This window comes from Falco peregrinus, chromosome 3 (genome assembly GCF_023634155.1).
Source record: "Falco peregrinus isolate bFalPer1 chromosome 3, bFalPer1.pri, whole genome shotgun sequence".
Classification (NCBI taxonomy): Eukaryota; Metazoa; Chordata; class Aves; order Falconiformes; family Falconidae; genus Falco; species Falco peregrinus.
Genome location: NC_073723.1, coordinates 43,984,854 through 44,003,699, shown reverse-complemented (window position 1 = coordinate 44,003,699; position 18,846 = coordinate 43,984,854). Strand labels below are relative to the sequence as shown.

The window sequence follows — 18,846 nt, the reverse complement described above, 5'->3', positions numbered from 1 at the left end:
CTTCTGCTCTCTTCATTGTTGGGTACCAGGAGTAAAACCAGGCACATGGAAAAGATGTCGGTTCCTGTTGGCACGTGAGTTGGAGGGTGCTAGGTTTTAATGTTTTCCCAGATCACAAGCGACACTGACATTTTGGGAGGAGGAGGATGCTGGGAAGAGTAGCATGTGGCTCTGGGGATGCAGGGAGGAAGGATCAGGGGCCGCAGCTGAGTATGGGGTTTCCCCTTAGCTGGAAACAAAGGAAGGGATAGGAAAGCTCAGGAAGCAGAAAGGTGTAGAGTATACTGAAAAACAGAAAAAGCAGAGTGACCAAGCTTGGAAGGGTGATCCTGTGAGATGATGCTATGGTCAGATTTACGGATCTGAGCTGAAATGTGTCTGTGTCACAAGCAAAATGACTGCTGTCATGTGGCAGTGATCATTTTTAAGTCTGTGAACATCAATTTTGTTTTTTCCTGCATGTGATTTGACACAACCCATTCTGAAATGCCGTATTTGTTTATTTTTTCTAAAACCCCGGCTGATGTTCTTCACACCACTGTTTTTACTCCCTTCCTCCAATTAAAGAATATTATGGAAAAGTGCTGTGGAAACAGCTTTTTCACTGAACATAGTGATAATGACTAGTTCATGTTATGACAACACTGGTGAAGCACTCTTCTTATTTTCTCACAGGAGTTAGCATTCTGCATATCACTTTTGGCATTTCTTATCATACTACATCGTCTTTGGAATCTGATTCAATACATGATTTGTACTTTCATGGGTAGGAAATATTTCATTTTACCGTTAACTAACAGTTCAAATAGTGTCTCTGGTGATGTTCCTACATGGTTTTAAAGGACTTTTTCCCTTTCTTCCCATCCAAAGACATCATGCTAGTTCACAATTACAATCTGCCTAAAACATCTCTTTCTCGCACCTTCGAAATGCCACCCTTCAGCTTACCCCTGCATGGTTAAATATTGCATCTCCCTGGTTCAAAATGAAAAGAGACATTTACTCCCTCAGATATATGGGCTTATATTTCAGTTGCTGATCAGATGACCAGCAGGATGGAGAACCTGTGGGTTGACAGTAGATGTGAAGAGTCCCAAGTTTGTTCAGTCCAAGAAATGGGGGAGGAAGATCTGGAGAGTAATGGTTGCCATCAGGAAGAAAAATCCACTGAATAATCCTTCTGCCTGGATTCCCACCATGAGCAAATCACTGGTGGTCCCTCAGGAGGATGGCTTGAGCCCTGCTCCTCGGAGGTCCCCATGGAGAGAATGGAGAGAGTCCCCTCACACCCCAGCCCACATAGCACACCCCACATTCTGGGGACTGCTTTTCAGGTTCTTTTCACACCAAAGGCATCTCCCACATTCCCAGTGAGCATGGAGTACGAAACATGGCCCTGAAATGCATCACCATGCAGCTGGGGGGGGATCCCAACCCTTTAGACACACAAGGTTGTGTGTGCACTTTTAAATATCCATGCTTTAAAAGTTTTTTCAGTAGGCAAAGGCTTTTTTTGTGTCACCTTAAGTGACACTAAGATCAAGGATTAAGAACTTCACTACCTGGCAAAATTGTCCCAAATGCAAATACTGTAAATTAAACCTTAATTATTCTATAACATCTCTTCTGGAGTAGCTCCTTTTTGGTAGACACTGTCCATGATTTAGTTCTTCCAGCTCCAAATTCACACCCGTCTTAGTTAAAATATATGTATATATTCAATTTCCAAAGTTATATGGCTGATCTGCAGAGAATTCTGCATTAACATTGGGGCATTTAATCTTATTTATTGAAGACCAAAGACCATGATGCAAAACAATTGTAGTTACCTTTGGGTGTTTGCTCTAATGACAGAAGAATTCGATTTTGCTCTATTCTTCAACACAAAAATGGGGATTTTCCCCCTACTCACTTTCTGTACTGCATTCTAAGCACTGTCCGTGATATAGTGCATTTATGAAAAATAAAAAATTATTATTCAGCTTTTTTGTGCTAAAACTCCAGCACTATGACTGAAGTCTATCTCTCCATTTAAAAAAGGGAAAGGAAAGAAGCTATCACCTATGCTTTAGCTACATAAGTTATGCAAAAAGATGCACTGTCTGGTGGTAATTTGAGTTTGAAAATCATTGGACACTGTGATTCTCAATTAAATTTATGGTTCATAGTTTAATTTTAATTTATTTGTGTTTGGTTTTGAAAGTTCGTTGTATTATTACAAGAGGACATGGAGCTTGTTTGTACTCCTGGGAAACATGCGAATAGCATTATGCTCTTTTTTCTTTTTTCTTTTCTATTTCTATGAAATAGAAAAATGCAGAAAGATCTCATTTCTACAGTTTGAGACCTCTTTCTATGTGGTCTCTAGTGACAGCTTTATGATTTATTTAATCATGAAATAGAAAGGAGGTGAGGGAGAAAGGCATTTTGGTCTGAAACTCTATTTGCATAAAAATTATTTTCTTCTCCATGTGTATTGAGGTGGCCGTTTAGACAGTTTACATGTCTTTATCTTTCTTGTAAGGTATTGGGTCACTGCCTTTTTTTCTTTTTGTGTGATAAGCCCCTAAAAGCCAAATAACAAAATTACTTGCAATAACTGTAATAATAATTCATAATAATAATATTTCTGCATGACTGTCATCAGCAGTCATGTAGTGACAGTATATACTTTAATTTTTATATGAATAAAAATATAATTTGTTTTCAGGCTATTTTAAGAGAGTGCACTGATAGGGATTTCCTTGTATTTCAGCAGCAAAGAGAGGTCATTTCCACCTAGTAATTCCCCAAATTTACTTTGTTTAAGCACCACTGCACTCTAAGAACTCTAAGAAAGTGTATTGATGCATCAAGAAATATCATTCAGAGTGTGGGAGGGTGTATCAACAGGGATACGGCAACAGGAGGTGCAGCCCACAGGTGTACTGATTTCTTGGTCTGAGAAGGGATGGAAGGAGATGATTCAGCATGAACAAAATAGATAACTCCACAGCAGAGAGCCTTACCCCGCCTCAGGGAGTGCCTGAGCCAGAAGCATAGTCACCACAGGCTGCTTCTGTGTCTGACAGAGGACAAGAGGCATCTCCAGTAAGAGAGACAGTCTGCCAACTGCTGCTGGTTCACACTTGGCACATCTTCACATCTGCCTGCTGAGTGTAAGGTGACATTGCTCTTAATTCAGATGATTCTGTTCAGTTTCTAAAGTTGGGGGGGGTCTCCTGAAGTGAATCTGAGCCTCTGCGGGTGGCAACCAGGAGTGAACGATTAAAACACAGGGAGCGAGAATAGCATTAGCGAGCTGCCTTGCCACCATGAGGTGTAATGTATTACTGAGGGGTGACGCAGACATTAATAAGCAGCCCTTTCCAGTACATGGGAGAAACAGATCTTGGAGTCCAAACCAAAAACTTAGAGGGCTTAGAGACAGCCTGTGTAATGGGTTACGGAAGGAGGTGAAGCAAGCCTTCACCAAGTACTAAGCTGTCTTCTTGTGTTCCGTCTCAGAAGACAGACTAGGTGAGCTAGGAAGAAGTTGTGTTTTGTGCATTAGAGTTCAGAAAAATCGTTCACCTATTTGGCATTTCGGGACTCAGGCATGTGGTTTTGTGCTTTTTATACCTGAAGGATGTTACCAATGGCATATAGGTGTGGAGCTTTAGGCATATGAGCAATGTTGTGTGTGTTTTGTAAACGCTCATGTGGCATCTAACTGTTAGACTGATACACCAGAAGGGCCATGTGGCCCTTCACGCTATTGGAAATCTGACTTCTAAATATGCATTAAGTCATCTTTAGTAGTAAGATTAGTCTGCAGGAGTGCTCAACATCTATCACGTTTAACAGTGCAAATGCTCAATACTCCCAGCTAACAAACTGGTTATGTGAGCCCCTCTGGCTGCCCAGCTTTAAGCAACCGAATGTGAAAAGCTGGCCTTAAGTTCTGCCCTTTGATTCCCTTGTGCAGACCTCACTCTAGAGAAAGCTAGGCACATCAAGAACAGTAAAACCACTTTCCAGGAATATGTAGCCCTTAGAAATGTCTTCACATGCAGAACCACTCTATCCTTTGGCTTGTAATAGAAGAATCCCAAAAATCAGCAGTGACAGTTATTTTATAATAAAACTTACTGGTGTTGTCACTGGAAGAAGGCAGATCCTAAAATACCTTGTATCTGCTCAAATGATTTCAGTCTGGTTAAAATACAGAGGGCAATGGATGCATAAGGAAAAGTTTGTTCAGTTTTTACCCTAATCAGATTTTTGTAGGCAGCATTTCTCATGCAGTGACACCATATACATTTGTGAGAGTTTATTAACGTCTTGTATTCACCTGGGTCTCTGGTTGTCCAGTTTATTTCACCTAAGATGAAGTACTGGACCCTATATTCTGTTGCTCAAATTTGCCTTCAGAGAATTGGCTGTCTGTAGACTCCAAAGGACTCAAACAGATAGATTTAGTTTGAAAAGAAATGCAAGTTAATCATCCACAAACAGTATTCTGATCTAATTTCCCTTTGCTGCCAGTAAGTACAATGCTTTAATTCCATGAGGATATAAAATATAATCAGGACTGAGCTGTTTGGGAGGAGAAATACTAATGGAGTGGCCTATGTTAATCTTGTTTCATTAGTTTTAAAATTTTCTATTACTTGCTTGCAACCTTATGCCATCTGCCAGAATTACCATAGGGACAGTCCTCTCTGTATTCATGTACTGTAGTTCTCTTTGCCCTGCTGCTGAATACTTCAATTTCAGCTGGTGATCCTTCAAATATTTTTCCATGAGACAGTTAAATCACATGTCAGAGAGGTCAGTACTTACCTAAGTTTTAGCCAGTTGGTTGTCAAGTCGATATGCAGACAACACAGACAAAATAAGATCATTTAAAACCAAAATAAGCACAAGATGGATCATGGAGATTGGCTCACTGCCAATGTATCTCTATTTTTTCCTCGGCTCTGTAAAAGCAGGGTCCCACATTTTAGCGCAGCACTGCTCTGGACTGATTTCACGAGCGTGGCGGTGGGACACGAATAGTTTCCTTTCTTTTTTCTGAATTGGAAACTCAGTCTTGCCCATTTGTTGGGGCAAGGAATCTAAGTCCCCACTTCAAGCCAACTGTTTCAAGCAAGGGGATCGCTTGCTTAAGAGAAAGCAGTCTTGCAAGGCTAGATCTTGCAGCAATGATACTAAGCGAGGGTCTCTTTCCTCTCTGGCCCACCCGACACAGCCTTTCCACAGTTTGCCCCCAGAGCAGGATGAGAAATTTATTAGCATCAGCACCAGACACAGCCCAGGCAGCTCTCTCCTAGGAAGCCAGCTGCTGCTCCAAAAACTCTCTGCTCCCTGCAACAACTGTGTTTAGTGCTAGTGAAGGGTCTGGGAATGCAGAGAGCAAAAGTCAGCTTGTTGTTTACCATCCAGGACTTGATATACTTGCACTGTGTCTTTCCTTAGGTAGAAAACTGGATGGGTTTATTTCTGTACAGTTAAAAATTCTGCAAGGTTTGACTGAATGAAAAATGGGTCATCTATCCTCTGAGAAGCCAAGCCTTTTGTAGGAGACCCATGAATCAGCTAGTATACAAGCCCAAATTAAACTCTGAAGCTACTTCCTAAATGTCTCTTAAATTTCACTTAGGGAAAAAAAAAAAAAAGTGTTCAGCCTGTAGCTGAAACACAAGGCAAACACTAGATGCAAGGAACTCGGTTAACAGTCCAAAAATTCTGCCTTTGCTTCTCTGTAAATTGACTTAATGAGTTGGCAGTCTGTTATAGCAGCTGGGTCTGAGGCCACTCAAGCTGATGTTCAGCTGGCGGCAAATTCTACCTGTAAATTTCTGTTTTGTATCTTGACTTGTGCTTCAGGTGAGACTTTTTTTCCCCTCTCAGTTTAGCAAATACATGCAGAGAAAATCAGGGAAGTCTTGATTGTTCCTTTTCTACAACCTCTCTCTCCTTTGCTTCTGAGAATTATCTGGGTGATTCAGAGGCAGCAGTGGCAAGTCATGAGGGCAATGCATTAAGATCAGCTTTCGACAACAGTTTCTCATAATTAATATGAGTGGCAAATACTTCACCTGAAGTTTTACCTCAAATAGTCTGCTCCATGATTTGTCTGGTGAGTCACAGATACCATCTGATTTATGTATATTTCATTTTTTTCAGTCCATTACTAACAAAAGGACTCCACAATGACAACGTGGACAAAATTATTTCTCCTGTTCAAATTAATACAAAGCCAGGCTCACCTAGACTTTGGCTTTCTGCGACTAGCTCATTCAAATACTGAATTCTACTTCTACTTGGCCTCCTCCTCCAAGCATTGCTACTACTGCTCTTTGTTAAGGCATTCAGAAAGGAAAAAAGAGTGTACAAAACCCATATTTCTTCATCATGGATGGACTGTTGCTGTTTCACTTCACATTATGGTAGATTTATGTCACAATAACACAAGCCATCCGTTTGTGAAATATTGGGTTAATTGTCATCCTACTGCCTTGAGACAGTTCAGGCTTTCAGAGTAGCCATACGCTCATCTACGGAAAGCAGTGCTTGTAGTCTGAAAGCACTGAAGATGAATCAATATTTAAATACCAACCTATGTGACTGAAAATCCCACTGATAGTAATTAGTAAACTGGACCTGAGAGTCCTTGTGGTTGGATATTGTATTATGCCACTTCCAGGCTTTCCTGACTTGTGAGCAGCTGAGGAGCTGGACTGCAGCACCCTGCAGGATTCAGTGCCCACCTGCCTGGAGTTTGAAAAGGAGATAAAGGTTGGGGGGCTGCATATACAGCCAAAATGAAATGGGTAAAAAGGAGAGGCAGTGTTGATTCGGTCTTAGATCCCTGTTCAGGTGATATATATTTCTGGCATCTTTACAATAATCTTCAGGTCACTGAGTAAGAGACCAGTGACTACTTCAGAAAACCTGTTATTCCAGGCTACTGGCCAATGATGTTCAAATCATGCCACAGATGTTGAGTAGATGTCACACCTTTGACTGAGCAGAGAATGAGGATCTCACAATCCCAGAGAATAAGTGAACTGAATTTCTCATTGCTCTTTTTAATTTAGGGAGCACCCCATGAAATCTGAGTCTATCTCAACCACCAAAGGTCGTGATTAAAATACAGACCCAGTCTTTTACAGCACTCCTGGCTCAGTACTTCTGCACACAGAAGAAGTAGCTTTTTTTCGTGATGAAACACTTGCTGTATGACTTACTCTATTAAAAAATGCCTTACTGAGGAAAGGTAGCTGTGATTTTCCCCATCAGTGCTGGTGAGCCTTTTCAACGTCTGGCACCAGACCTATTTTTTAAAGTACATTGATTTTTATATTTATGCACAATTTCATAATTAAATTTTATAAAAATAAATAGATTTATTTTTTTAAAAAATGGGGCTGGTGTCTGCCCAGGTGCAGGTCAGTTGCAAGCTTGTCTCTGGTGACAGTTGCCCGTGATCTATGCTCTATATTCCATAATAACTTGGTCAATAACCATCTCTGAATCCAAGGCTTCAAGAGCATTTATCACAGCTTCCTTGGACTTCACCTGGGAACAGTGTGAGATGGGCAGAAGGGAGCTTGATTTAATATCTTGCACATCAGCTGGCCAAGTGCTGTAAAGCAAGCCAGCATCACTAATGGGCAAGCAGAGATTACAATGTGAGGTGTGACAGGACAGGTTCTGTCAAGGAAGTCACGGTGCTGCTCACTGAACAATGTGGTGTTGGAGTAGAGTCAAGTCTTGGCTACCAGCTTCAGTTGCTGTGGTTGTAGTAAGGAGAAGATTCAAGCAACTGAAGACGGGGACAAACGAGCACACAAAGGGAAAGGAGCAGGAGCAACAGGTGATGAGGCAAAAAATGTTTTAACTGTGGGCAAGACTTTGTTTTTTCTGTAATGTGGTGGCTTTGAAGAATGGTAACTGGTTGCTTTAGCTGACGTTCCAGCTTTTCTTCTTGCATCTCCATCAGTGTGGTTTTGTCTCTCAGAGAAGGTGTGCTGTGTCCACAGCTCACTTATACCACCCCCTGCATACATGCAGACCCAGTCAGTCAGTTACTCGCAATGTAAGCAGTGCTCCAACCTCAAAGCTTGCTGTGTCCACATCACCTCACAGCTATGCTGGCTCCGTTACCTGATCCCGTGAATGGAGCTCCATGGTGAGTCACAATCTGAACTGGTGCTCTGTCTCATTCACTAGATTTACAAAAGCACCATTTGCAGAGGAAGAAAAAGCTTTCATATACAACAGTTCATATTACTCAAAGGAAAGACTACCTGACAGAGACAGACACAATGTTAAACCATTACTAGGTTTGGCTGTGTTTCCCTGAAAGCTAATATTTTTTCTCTGACATGGATTGGATGGGTTACTGCCACAGAGGAGTTCTTGGAAAGCCTTCACCTCACATTTAGCTTAATCTGAAGCCACATCTACTTGTCCAATGAAGCAGCAGTAGGAGGAAAAAGGAAGAACTGGTAGCTGTGAGTAGTGGTGGCACTGGTGGCCAGTGCATACCACTTACTCCTACAGCCTCTCAAGATGATCCCTCCTTTGCTAGACAGTTCTTCAGCAGGGCTGGAAGGGCACAAAAATGATAGATGGCTGATGGATCAGGAGGTCCTCAAAAACTTCACTCCAAGAGGATCAGAGAATGATGTGTGGATAGATCCAGGAAAAACTGTTCTGGTGATGCAGCCTGAGCAATCATGTGTGTGTAAGACTCTCCTCTTGGGTTTCCCTCATTTTCCTGGACAGCGGCAGGACTAGGTTTTATGCATATCTGTAGGACTAGGTTTACTGCACATCTGTAATTAATCGCTCTCAACAAAAAGTTGTGGGGGTTTTTTGCAGTGACGTGCGGCAGTGCGGCATACACAAGTATGTTATTTCTGGCTTTTTTATTCAAGTCATGGAAAAATTAGGTGACATAAACAAGGGAATTGTATTTCCTTTGTCCCGAGTAACAGTTAGAAGAAAGCTGCTCTCTCACACCGTTCTGTAAAACTGCTTCTACCACTGGTTCAAGTGTCTGGACCTCCATATCCCATGGGAGATGTGTGGATCCTATACCAAAATAAGCTAGCCAGGCTGTTTTCTTCTGAAATATATTTGGTCTCTTTCAGGTCGTTATGTAAGAGACATTGCATTAGACATTATCCACATAATGTTAATTGTAATATAATGAAAATCTATTGAAGGAAGACATTTCCTCCCAACGGGCTTTTCAAATTCATTGCTGACCACTGTTAAGAGAGTGACATATCTAGTCCTGTGGCTGATGGAGCTTGTCTGCGCATATTATTTTGTCTGCTAACATATGTATTTCTGTGGCAGGTAATCGTAGCAATTATTTTAGAGAATATTTTGTTGTTTCCCACTATTAAAATAGAAAAGATCCATACAAAATAAGCAGCCTCTTAGCTTGAAACAATATTGTTGTGATACATGTGACAGCTGCCAGGTGTTACACTGAAGGAGCTAGACTGCATAAAAATATGAAAACAAAATGCTTGAGCTAAAGTTTAAACTATTTAAAAATAACCTGTTGTGCTCCCTTTGTTTCTGCTGACTGGAAGTGCTGAGTGCCAGAAGTGTAACACTTGACATTTGAGGCAGACAAACATAGCCTACAGATTTTGTGATTGCTTTGCGACCAGCTAGCATTTTTTAATCATGCCTGTTCTTGTCAACACTAGGGGTTGTTTCCAAACAAACCAGCTAAAATATGGGAATTATCTTTAATTTCTCACTCATTTTCTGAAGCAACAGAAACTGTAGAAGCAAGAAGCTTGTATTTTCACTGCTTCTCTCTCTAAGACCCTCATTTTCCGACAAATTCACACTCTTGCTCTCCTACTGGATCAACAGGAGGCAGCAAAGGGATTGGGTAGTTCACATGCCTCTAAGGGTGTAGATCCATTTTTTTCTCTGGCAGCAAAGGTGATTTAGGAGTTTCTTGCCAAATGGCCCTGCTTCTTATTCCTGCCCCGATCCCAGATGCCACCACTCACATGGCATTTGTGCTGAGTCAGCTGTTTGTTGGGCTGTGTTGAAATCAAATCATTCAAATGGTCCAGGTTTACCTTCCTTCACCTGCAGAAACAACAAAAAATTGATGTCATTCCAGTGACATTCCCATTCTTAGCACAGCCCTGCAAACAGCTGCAGCAAAGCAAATGGACAGCAAACCATGGAGGCAGAGCTGGAAGAGGCGAATGAGGAGCCAAGGGGCAAGACCTACTTTGGTTAGCATTGTTGCTCCAGAAGACATTCATATAGGTTGTAATCAACCATCCCACCCCTCTGCATAGTTGTAAGAAATAACCCCCTATAGTAGAGCAAACTGATTTCTAATAAGCCACATGCATTCTTTTCTCGCTCATTTCACTGTAAATCTAGACCTTTCTAATTAATTTGGTCAGAACTGACACCATGACTCCATGAGATGGTAAATATAGTTTTGGAGAACTCAGCAACAGGTCAGAAATAACATACTCATGTGATCCAAAGTGTTCAATTATTACAAAATCACTCGGTAGAATTACATTTTCATTGTTCAAAAACATTGTTCAAAAAATGTGAAGAGGTCATTTTTGCTTTGCCGGCAAAAGTATTATCTAGTCTCCTGTGGCCGGCATAAAACCAGCAATCATTTTTGTTTTCTGATTAATTACAAAACGTTGTGATCATTTACTTATGCTCAATCCAGATAAAATACACTACTGCGTGATCTACAGCCCTGGAAGAAATGACCATTTCAGTCTTCATTTCTCTTATTTGTCACATCTCCTTGCAAGCTGGTGTGATAAAACCTCTGAGACAGACATTATAATAACGGTTCGTCCAGATCCTACCTTATCAGAAGTCATCAAAATAAGCAAAAAATTGCCAAAACAAAAACCAAATTAAAGAAGACTATGAAGACCCTTCACCTTTCCTCCCCACTTCCTAAACGTAAGAGTTACTGATCTTGTAAAAGTAATAGTGCAGTCAAAGTTCTCAATTCCTATCAAGTAGTTTTCTGATATCCCGAAGTATTTGGCTGGAATCTTTCTTGTGTAATTACCTAAAAGCCAGATCTAGTCTAATCCAGCCACCAACAGCATCTCTAGAGTAGAAAGAAACAGGTACCTCCAGAGGGCAACCCCCCCTACAGACACTTCTTTTAGGATGGGATAAATCACCCTCTGGTTGTGCCTTTCTCTAATCATTCCTATTAGAGGGGATGAATACAATTTGCTTGAGTGGATATCTCATTTCTGGATGACTCAAGTTTGGTAATATGGATCGCAGTCTTTGTACCTAAAGGCTATGGAGATTAGTGGTGGTACAGCAGAAAACAATGTGTAGTCTTCACTGTGTTTCAAATACCTAGAAGGCCTTGACTGCCTATTTTGCCCCAGCATAGACAGGATGACTGACGGGCATTAATAAAGGAAAACGTTATGACAAAGCCATCCCACTCACCCCTTTCCTCCCCTCCACACCCTTGACAAGAACCTTACACAGATTTAAATAGTGCTTTGGTTAAGGTAGCAAATGTTGAAAGACGCTGAAGACCTGCAACTTTGATACAACTCATCAGGTTAAACTCTGAGATCCTTATACTGTTTATTCATGCAAATTCTGGCCTGCCAGATGCTGAGGAGTGCTGAATGTTGCTCAGTGGGAGTTGTGGTTACTCAGCACCTCCAAAGAATTGGCGTGTGAACTCCAGCCTGGACTTTACTTATGGGAAAAACAAATCCAACCATCAGTCATGCAGGGTGTGCTTCCCTCCCTGCTTCATGAGCTGGCCTGGTGAAAATTCCTGGTGCTTATTGAAGGCATCATCTGATGTCACTCGACACCACAGGGGAAAACATAAATCAAAGTGTAAGTATTCAGCACTCTCTCAGCATTGGCCTAATGTGATTAATGTAATCTGAGATAAACACTTTAGTTATTCTTTATTAGTGTTAGGGACCCAAATCAAGGGTTGGGACTTGTTATTCCAGGTAATGTGAAAAACAAGCCCTACCCATGAGATCTCCAAGACTAAGATAAAGCTTGTGTAGAAGCTTGACAACAGTTACCTAATAGCAATGGATAGACACAATGAAGTGTTGAATCTGAACCGTCTGAAAGGCATGTGGCAAGGGCTGTGCCCTGCTCAGCAGAAAGCTTTTCTCTGGCAGCAGAGTAGGGCTGCGGTAACAGGGACAGCGAAGTGATCTGGGGTGAGATTGCAAGGGCCTAAAAAGGGTCAGATGCCCAGATCCCATTGACCTGACAACACCCGCTTCTGCTTTCTGCCTTTCAGAATCACCCCTTGGTTCAAAAAAGTTGTTTTCTGTGAAAGTCTACAGCTGAAATCTTTGTCTTAGACAATCACAGCACACTGTATAACTAAGTTGTGTGGGCTGCTGTTTAAAGGGTGGAACAGACTTAATAGCATGAACAGAGTTTCTCCTGACACCTTTTGATGGTCTCTCACCTCACATGAGGATAGCGTACCTCAGTCACTGTATGACTCAGAGAACAAATACAAGTGTCAGGTGTGAAAACACAAGTCTAAATGCCCAGGAATGGCCCTATTGCCAGTTTTGTGCTTGCTTCACTCCTGGCTGGGTGTGATGGCAAATGATTGCTCTTGGAAAGGCACATCGAGGTATTGCAGACTGGCAGCCTGCTGAATCCAGTGAGGTGCGGGAACTAAATGCTTCATCCAGCCAAACCCAGTGGGAATATGTTGGAGCTCCAACATTGTTTTGCTGACACAGGACGATGTCATCACAGCAGAATATGAAGGAGTTAACACATTATGAAATGCAGTTTTGGCAGCGATGCAGACAAAGATTGTTTTGTTTGAAATGCAGTACCAGCAGTGTTGGTTAACAAGGTAATGCAGTCACCTTGCCAGTCTAAGTCATTACGTTGTGGTTTTTTCCTTCCAACGTGTTAGGTCCAAATCCTAAGACACAAGCTGCTTAGGTAGTTCTTCCCTTCCAAGTTAACTTTGGTTTAATGTATATTTCTGGGTAGTGGCTGGTTGGAATAGCAAGTGGAATAGATAAAGGAAGCCTGTCTTGCACAGGAAAAGAAACGGCAAGGTATGAGTATGATTTTAGGTAAAAAAATAAGAATGCAAAAAATAATTTTTTAAACCTCTTGCCAGTCTTATGCAAGGTGAGAAGTGAGGAGGGCTGTCCCATGCCTGCTTACACACACTGCTGAGGGACTGGTGCACAAAATTGCACAACCAATTTCAAAATTACTTTTAGCTAGTCCAGGCACTCCAGTTGTCCTTCCAAAAATGAAGGGCAAAATTTTCAACATCACAGAAGACTAATAAACCACCTACGCTTCTGTGTCTACCAAGATCAAGAGAGTGCAGAAACCCTTACAACTCAAAAAAGTCTAGCCATGTATTTACTGCTGATACGTGACTTCTATAATCAGGCTGAATAGTTTGCACTCAGCACTTTCCACGGCTGAGAGGCAGGTCTTCTATAATCGGGACTCAATTAGCTACCTGCCTTTTCAGCTGAAGATCTGGCCCTGTGGGCCCAGTTCTTTACAATACTTTTGCATAAGCCTGGGAGATGACCCTTCTCACCAGCACTGCTGAAAATGGACTTTTGTGTTCAAGGAGGCACCTGTTTCTCCCAGATTTTTCACCGTGCTTGTGCTCTCATTAAAGTAAATGGTAAAGTTAAGAAGCAAAAGTTATATTCTCCTGCAAGATCCTTGTCCATAAAATCCTTTCTGAGACCTGTATTCTGCAATGAGTAGCAGTGAGTGCCTTGCTTTGAAAATATGAATCTAAGTCAAAGAACAGTCCACATTTAAAATGTTATAGCCTGTTCTCAGATAGTATTTCACTGGAACAAGTAGGGCTGTTCCAGTCTAGAGCAACTGAGGATCTGGGTCTAAAAAAGGAGCTACAAACTCTAATTAGATATAAATAAAGAATTAGGGAGCTACTTTTTTCATACCTCCATGCTGTCTTGTTTGTTGGAGTCACGACACTTAAATAGGTAGTAACTGGAATGAAGCCCAGTAGCAAATTTATGCTTAACATACCATTAGTTCTTACTAACTCCTGTGGTACACTTTAGCATTAAGCGCTTACAAAAATGCTTAGGAAAATCATCAACCCCATGCTTCAGTTCCTCACAAGCATCCCTGTGTCATTGTTTGTTTCTGGATATGTGTGTTAGCATCACTGCTTTGGTAACTTTCCATTTTAGGACAATGCTATAAATGATAGAGACATTAAAATTCAGAAGACACCTCTATTGTTTTCCCTCTGTCAGTAGTACCTTGACACCAAATAATTCTCCTGAGATCATGCTGAAGTTCCCAAAGTAAGGTGAAATCCTGCACAGAGAAGGTTGGGAGTATGACTATTTTGATTTTAAGATTGTACAATAATGTATGTGGCATATCTAGGAACATAGAGGGGAAAAAATAATCCCGTATATTGCAAGTTAAATTGTGGGTTTAGTGATGAAGACACGAGGCATCCCTCAACTACCAAACTGCACATTTTTATATATTTTATCTTTTATAGGATTTCTGATACTAACACAAAGCCAATCTTCATTCTCTGGCAAAGGGATCTGAAAACACTGGAGCTAGTAAAATATTTCTACATATTATACTGGTCTGTTAAATATTCAGCTAATTTTAAAATAGTAATAATTCCTGTAATTAGCAGCTACAGCATATCATGTCCAGATTCCTTTTTTTACAGTAAGTATAGGATATCTGTGGAAACAAAAGCAGAGTTTAGCCTGGGATATAAGCAGAAGCTTTATCTCTGTATTATTTATTTCCTGTTCCTGGGCTGAGTGAAATTGAAGTGAAATAAATATCAAAAGGCTTTAAAGAAAAAAAAAAAAAACACACCACCACCAAACATCCAAGGCAGATTTCATGACAGCAGAACAAGTATCATTTTGAGTGGCAATGCACTGACAATAACTTTTGGCATTGGTCTGCATCAATCTGGAGGCCCAGCTACACAAGCCAAGCTGGCTCAGGATTGCTTCTAAACAGGCAGTTATCACCTTCAGTGCAGTAATATTCCAGAGGTCCAAATCAGGACTAAGCCCTTTGCACAGATGCGACACGCTCACCTGACATGCTCCTTCCTCTGCCCTTGTCCATGGCAAAAGTCCCTCCAGCTTCTCTGGCGTTAGAAGTCTGGCTGGCCTCCCCAAATTGCCATGCTCCCTGCCTTTTCCCCTCTTTCCCACTTCATTCTGGTTTTCTGCGTGTTGTGAAATCTTAAGGATTTTAATGCAGTTCATCTTTTCCTCTTCCATTTGTCAACCTCTCCTTCCTTTACAGACTGGTTCTGAACCAACCCCTCAAGGACGAGTGGAGGAAACTCTTGTGAGCAACGAGAGGGGTGACGAGCCGGCTCGTCATGTCTTCTCCTTCTCCTGGTTGAACTCACTGAATGAATGATGACTCACTCTGGCTGGCTTCTGGCATGCTTCTCCTGGGAGGGACCATGAGCGCAGGCAGCCTGGCTGCATTCAACAAAGAAACTGGCCTGGAAAGGGACATCCAAGCAGGCTTTGTTCCCAGGAACTCAGCTGACCTCCACATCGTACCCAGCCCTTGAGACGACAGTCCTGAGAGGGGTGGGAGCATGAGGACAAATTACTATACTGTCTTGTAGTCAGAGTGTTTTCCAATAATTTCTTGTTTCCAAGGGGAAAATAGCATCACTACAGCTGTAGGCTGAGCACTGCTAGTGTTTTGTTACTTTTTGGCACGTCCTTGTGTAGGTGTAAATGCTTCACCAATGTTGTTAGCTAAAATGCTGGTATGATATTCACTGGTAGCATCCTTTGCCAAAACAGCATTTCTCCTCAGTACCCTCCTGCGTCACCGCTTGTCCGTGCTGGTGACTTCAGTGACACTATCGCACCCTTGGCAGCCCCAAGTCAGGGCTGTGTCTAAGCAACTCCCTGCAGTCCCTTGTAGTCCCCATAGCACCAGTGCCTCCTTAGCTGCAGAGGATGAACACAGGAGGGGAGAGGGAAGCTGCCATTTCTTCCTTTGTGCTTGCCCTTCCTCCTAAGCCACAACAGATGACATTCACATAAACAGATTATTTGTAGGGAAGGTGCCCAACAGCAGGGGTGAGGAAGATGCACACGCTGGAAGCACTGACCGTGTGGGGCAGATGCTGGAGTGCTGCTCACGTCTGTCCAGCTGTAATCTGTGTCTATTGTCTTCTCAGTCACCCACATGTGTAGGAAAAAGGGCATGTTCTTGCATGAAAGCAGAATGCCCTGGGATGGTATTCATTCAAGGTTTAATTTGAAGGCCCCGTGGTGCACTGCAGAAAAGGCAAATGCTGAATGTCCTGTTCTGTGTTCATGCAGATGTTGAGCCGTCTAATGAAATCAAATTTATGTCTTAAAAGAAGCTCCACAAGTTGTACCGCAGATGACACTCTGCAAGTTTTGTCACTGGGGACAGGGTGTCAGCACTCAGTAGTGTTTGAGAGCTTGGCAGGTCACTGGGAGTGCTCGGTGCCATAGGGGACCAGGTGTCAAGCTCTGCACTAGGGTTAAGTGTGGATCCTTCCCCGAGATCTGAGCCAGAGGCCCTGACCACACCATTTTGGCAGCGGGCTGTGCCGGGCCGTGGGGCTGTGCTGCACCCCAGCAGGACCTGTGAGCTGGCCGTGCAGAAGCAGCGCAGCACCTGGTTAGCAGGCTGCGAGGGGTCAGCCCCACTCCTGACCACCCCTCACTACAGGGCTGTCACCCCTCGCCTCACCTGTATCCGTTTCCCCTGGAAAATGCTCCCGCCGGCGCAGTTTTGGAGGGCTGCACGGGCGAGCTCGGCGCGAAGCTTTCAGGCTCGCACAGGCCAGAGCGAGTGCTCCTCTGCACCGCCGCTGCCACCGCATCGCCTCCGGCTGCTGGAACAGCTTTTCCCTGGGATTTGGTTTGAGGTGAGGGATTTCCTATTTTCTCCCGGTCGTCCTGGAGAATTTCCCCCAGTTCCTTCTGGGAAGTTTCTCCACGCCCACCGACGCCTCCCCAGCGACCCCGGGAGGGACCCGGGTCGGGCGCGGCCTCCGGGACGGGGGAAGACGAAGCGGGGGGAGCTGCCCGTTTGGGGTGCGGGCGGGTGAGCAGAGCTGGGAAGAAAACACAGAAGAGACGCGGGAGCGTCTCGCCCGTTTCCCATCGCGGCGCTCCGGCGGGAGGAGGCTGCCCGGCCGCGGCCGCAGCGGCAGGAGCCGGGGAGCCCCCGCAGGGTGCTGCTGCGCTGGGAGCCGGCAGGGCTGGGGGCGACCGACCGGCCGCCCGCTCCCCCCGCCCCGTCCCCAGCTCCCGGGCGCAGCCTGTGCCGAGGGCGGCGGCGTGGGGCAGCCCCTGCTGCGGACGGGGCTTCGCGGCGCCGGGGGACACCTCCCCGGGGGGAAGGGGGGGGGGGGGGGGGAGGGGGGGCGGGGGGAGGGCTCCCTGCGGCTCTGGGTGGCCGTGGCCGTGGGTGCCCCCCGGCCCGGTAAGCGCTGAGGGAGGCGGGGCAGCCCTCAGGCGTCTCGGCAAGAAAGTCTATCAAGCCATCTTTACTTTGCAGCTTTTATTAAAAATATAAATATTAAACATTCTCTTACACAACCAAATCGACCGAGCGCTGAAAAGATGTTTTATTGTGAAAATGTTTACAGGAAAAAAGTGGGTTTAAAGTAGCTTACAGAGATTCCCCCTCCCACCTCCCTGCCCCCAGCAGAAAAGTTATCTGTCTTCTGGGCACCATTTCTTCCAATGCTCACACATCCCTACGTAGCGATGGCACTAGAATAACTGGGAAATGGAGAAATAAATAAAGGTAAGGGAGGTTACCAACGACACTCGTGTTTCTGCACTTGGTACACGGTTGTGCATGCTAGTCAAGGGACAGAAGCTGTTCGGAGTACACCCTTCTAGGTTTAAAGCTATATAAAAATAAAGAGATGACATCAGAGCAGCACTATGGTACATCGGACGGTGTAATTATTCTTGTGCTAACTGCGGAATCTCTTTGGCAAGGCGGGGAGGGGCCGTTTCATTTCCCGATTATCTCCATCAGTTTCCTGTTGCTATGAGCTTGCTGCGCTAACTGCTCGGCTCGGGCCATCTCCAAGACTTCTCTCAGGAGGTGGAAAGTCAGATCCAGAGAAATAGGGGGCTCCTCGGACCGCTTCTCCCTCTCCACGGCCTCGCCCTCGGTTTCGCCCTCCTCAGGGCTCCCCAGAGAGCGCTCGGGCAGCTGCTGCAGCTGTTGCACCGCCGCCCCGAAAAAGTTGCTGGCGGAGGCTTCGGGATGTAGGTGGCTGGTGCTGCTGGAAGAGGCGGAGAAAGAGCCGACGGGTCTCTTGTTGAGGTTGCCCAGGCGCAGGAAATACTCTTCTCCCATGCGGAGCAGGACGGGCAGAGTTTGCTGCTGCTGCTGTTGCTGCTGCTGCTGCTGGAAGAAATCTGGCTGGCGCAGAGCCCCGTGGGCAGCTGCCGGGCTCTTGCTGAGAGCTCTGCACTCCTGGCAGGGCAGGAGGGCGACCAGCAGGATTCCCGTGGAGACCAGCAGCGGGATCTTCATGGTCGGGGCCCAGACCTGCGGGGGCAGACGGGGGCCGGGGAGGGGGGGTTACACAGCCGAGCCGCGGCGGCGGGGAGGGCATCGCGGGGCCGCGGGAGGGGCGCCCCCCGCCGCCGCTGTCCCGGTGCTGAAACGCGCCGCTCCGCGCCCCTCCGCGCCCCGCACACCGCGGCCCGGCCGCGCTCAGCCCCGGCCCGGCCGTCCCCCGCCGTCGAGGCGGCCGCC

General features: G+C 44.6%; 2 protein-coding genes across 3 annotated transcripts in view; one reads left to right on the top strand and one right to left on the bottom strand.

The window, feature by feature from the left end:
* TRIM55 (tripartite motif containing 55) overlaps positions 1-17,399 on the top strand; it is a 39,831-nt gene extending 22,432 nt beyond the window's left edge. For both annotated transcript variants that reach the window (XM_055800827.1, XM_027791696.2), the window contains one exon: positions 15,361-17,399. In XM_055800827.1, coding sequence (XP_055656802.1) covers positions 15,361-15,480 — 120 coding nt within the window. In that variant the 3' untranslated portion in view covers positions 15,481-17,399. The remainder of the gene's footprint in view (positions 1-15,360) is intronic.
* Positions 17,400-17,548: 149 nt separating this feature from the next.
* Positions 17,549-18,627, bottom strand: CRH (corticotropin releasing hormone). Its single transcript, XM_005240928.3, has one exon. It carries the CDS (start codon positions 18,619-18,621, stop codon positions 18,091-18,093), a length of 531 nt encoding a protein of 176 aa, XP_005240985.1. The 5' UTR covers positions 18,622-18,627; the 3' UTR covers positions 17,549-18,090.
* Positions 18,628-18,846: the final 219 nt, after the last annotated feature.

Excerpts from the sequence above, each read along its gene's own strand:
- CRH (XM_005240928.3), bottom strand. The coding sequence starts at position 18,621 with ATGAAGATCCCGCTGCTGGTCTCCACGGGAATCCTGCTGGTCGCCCTC.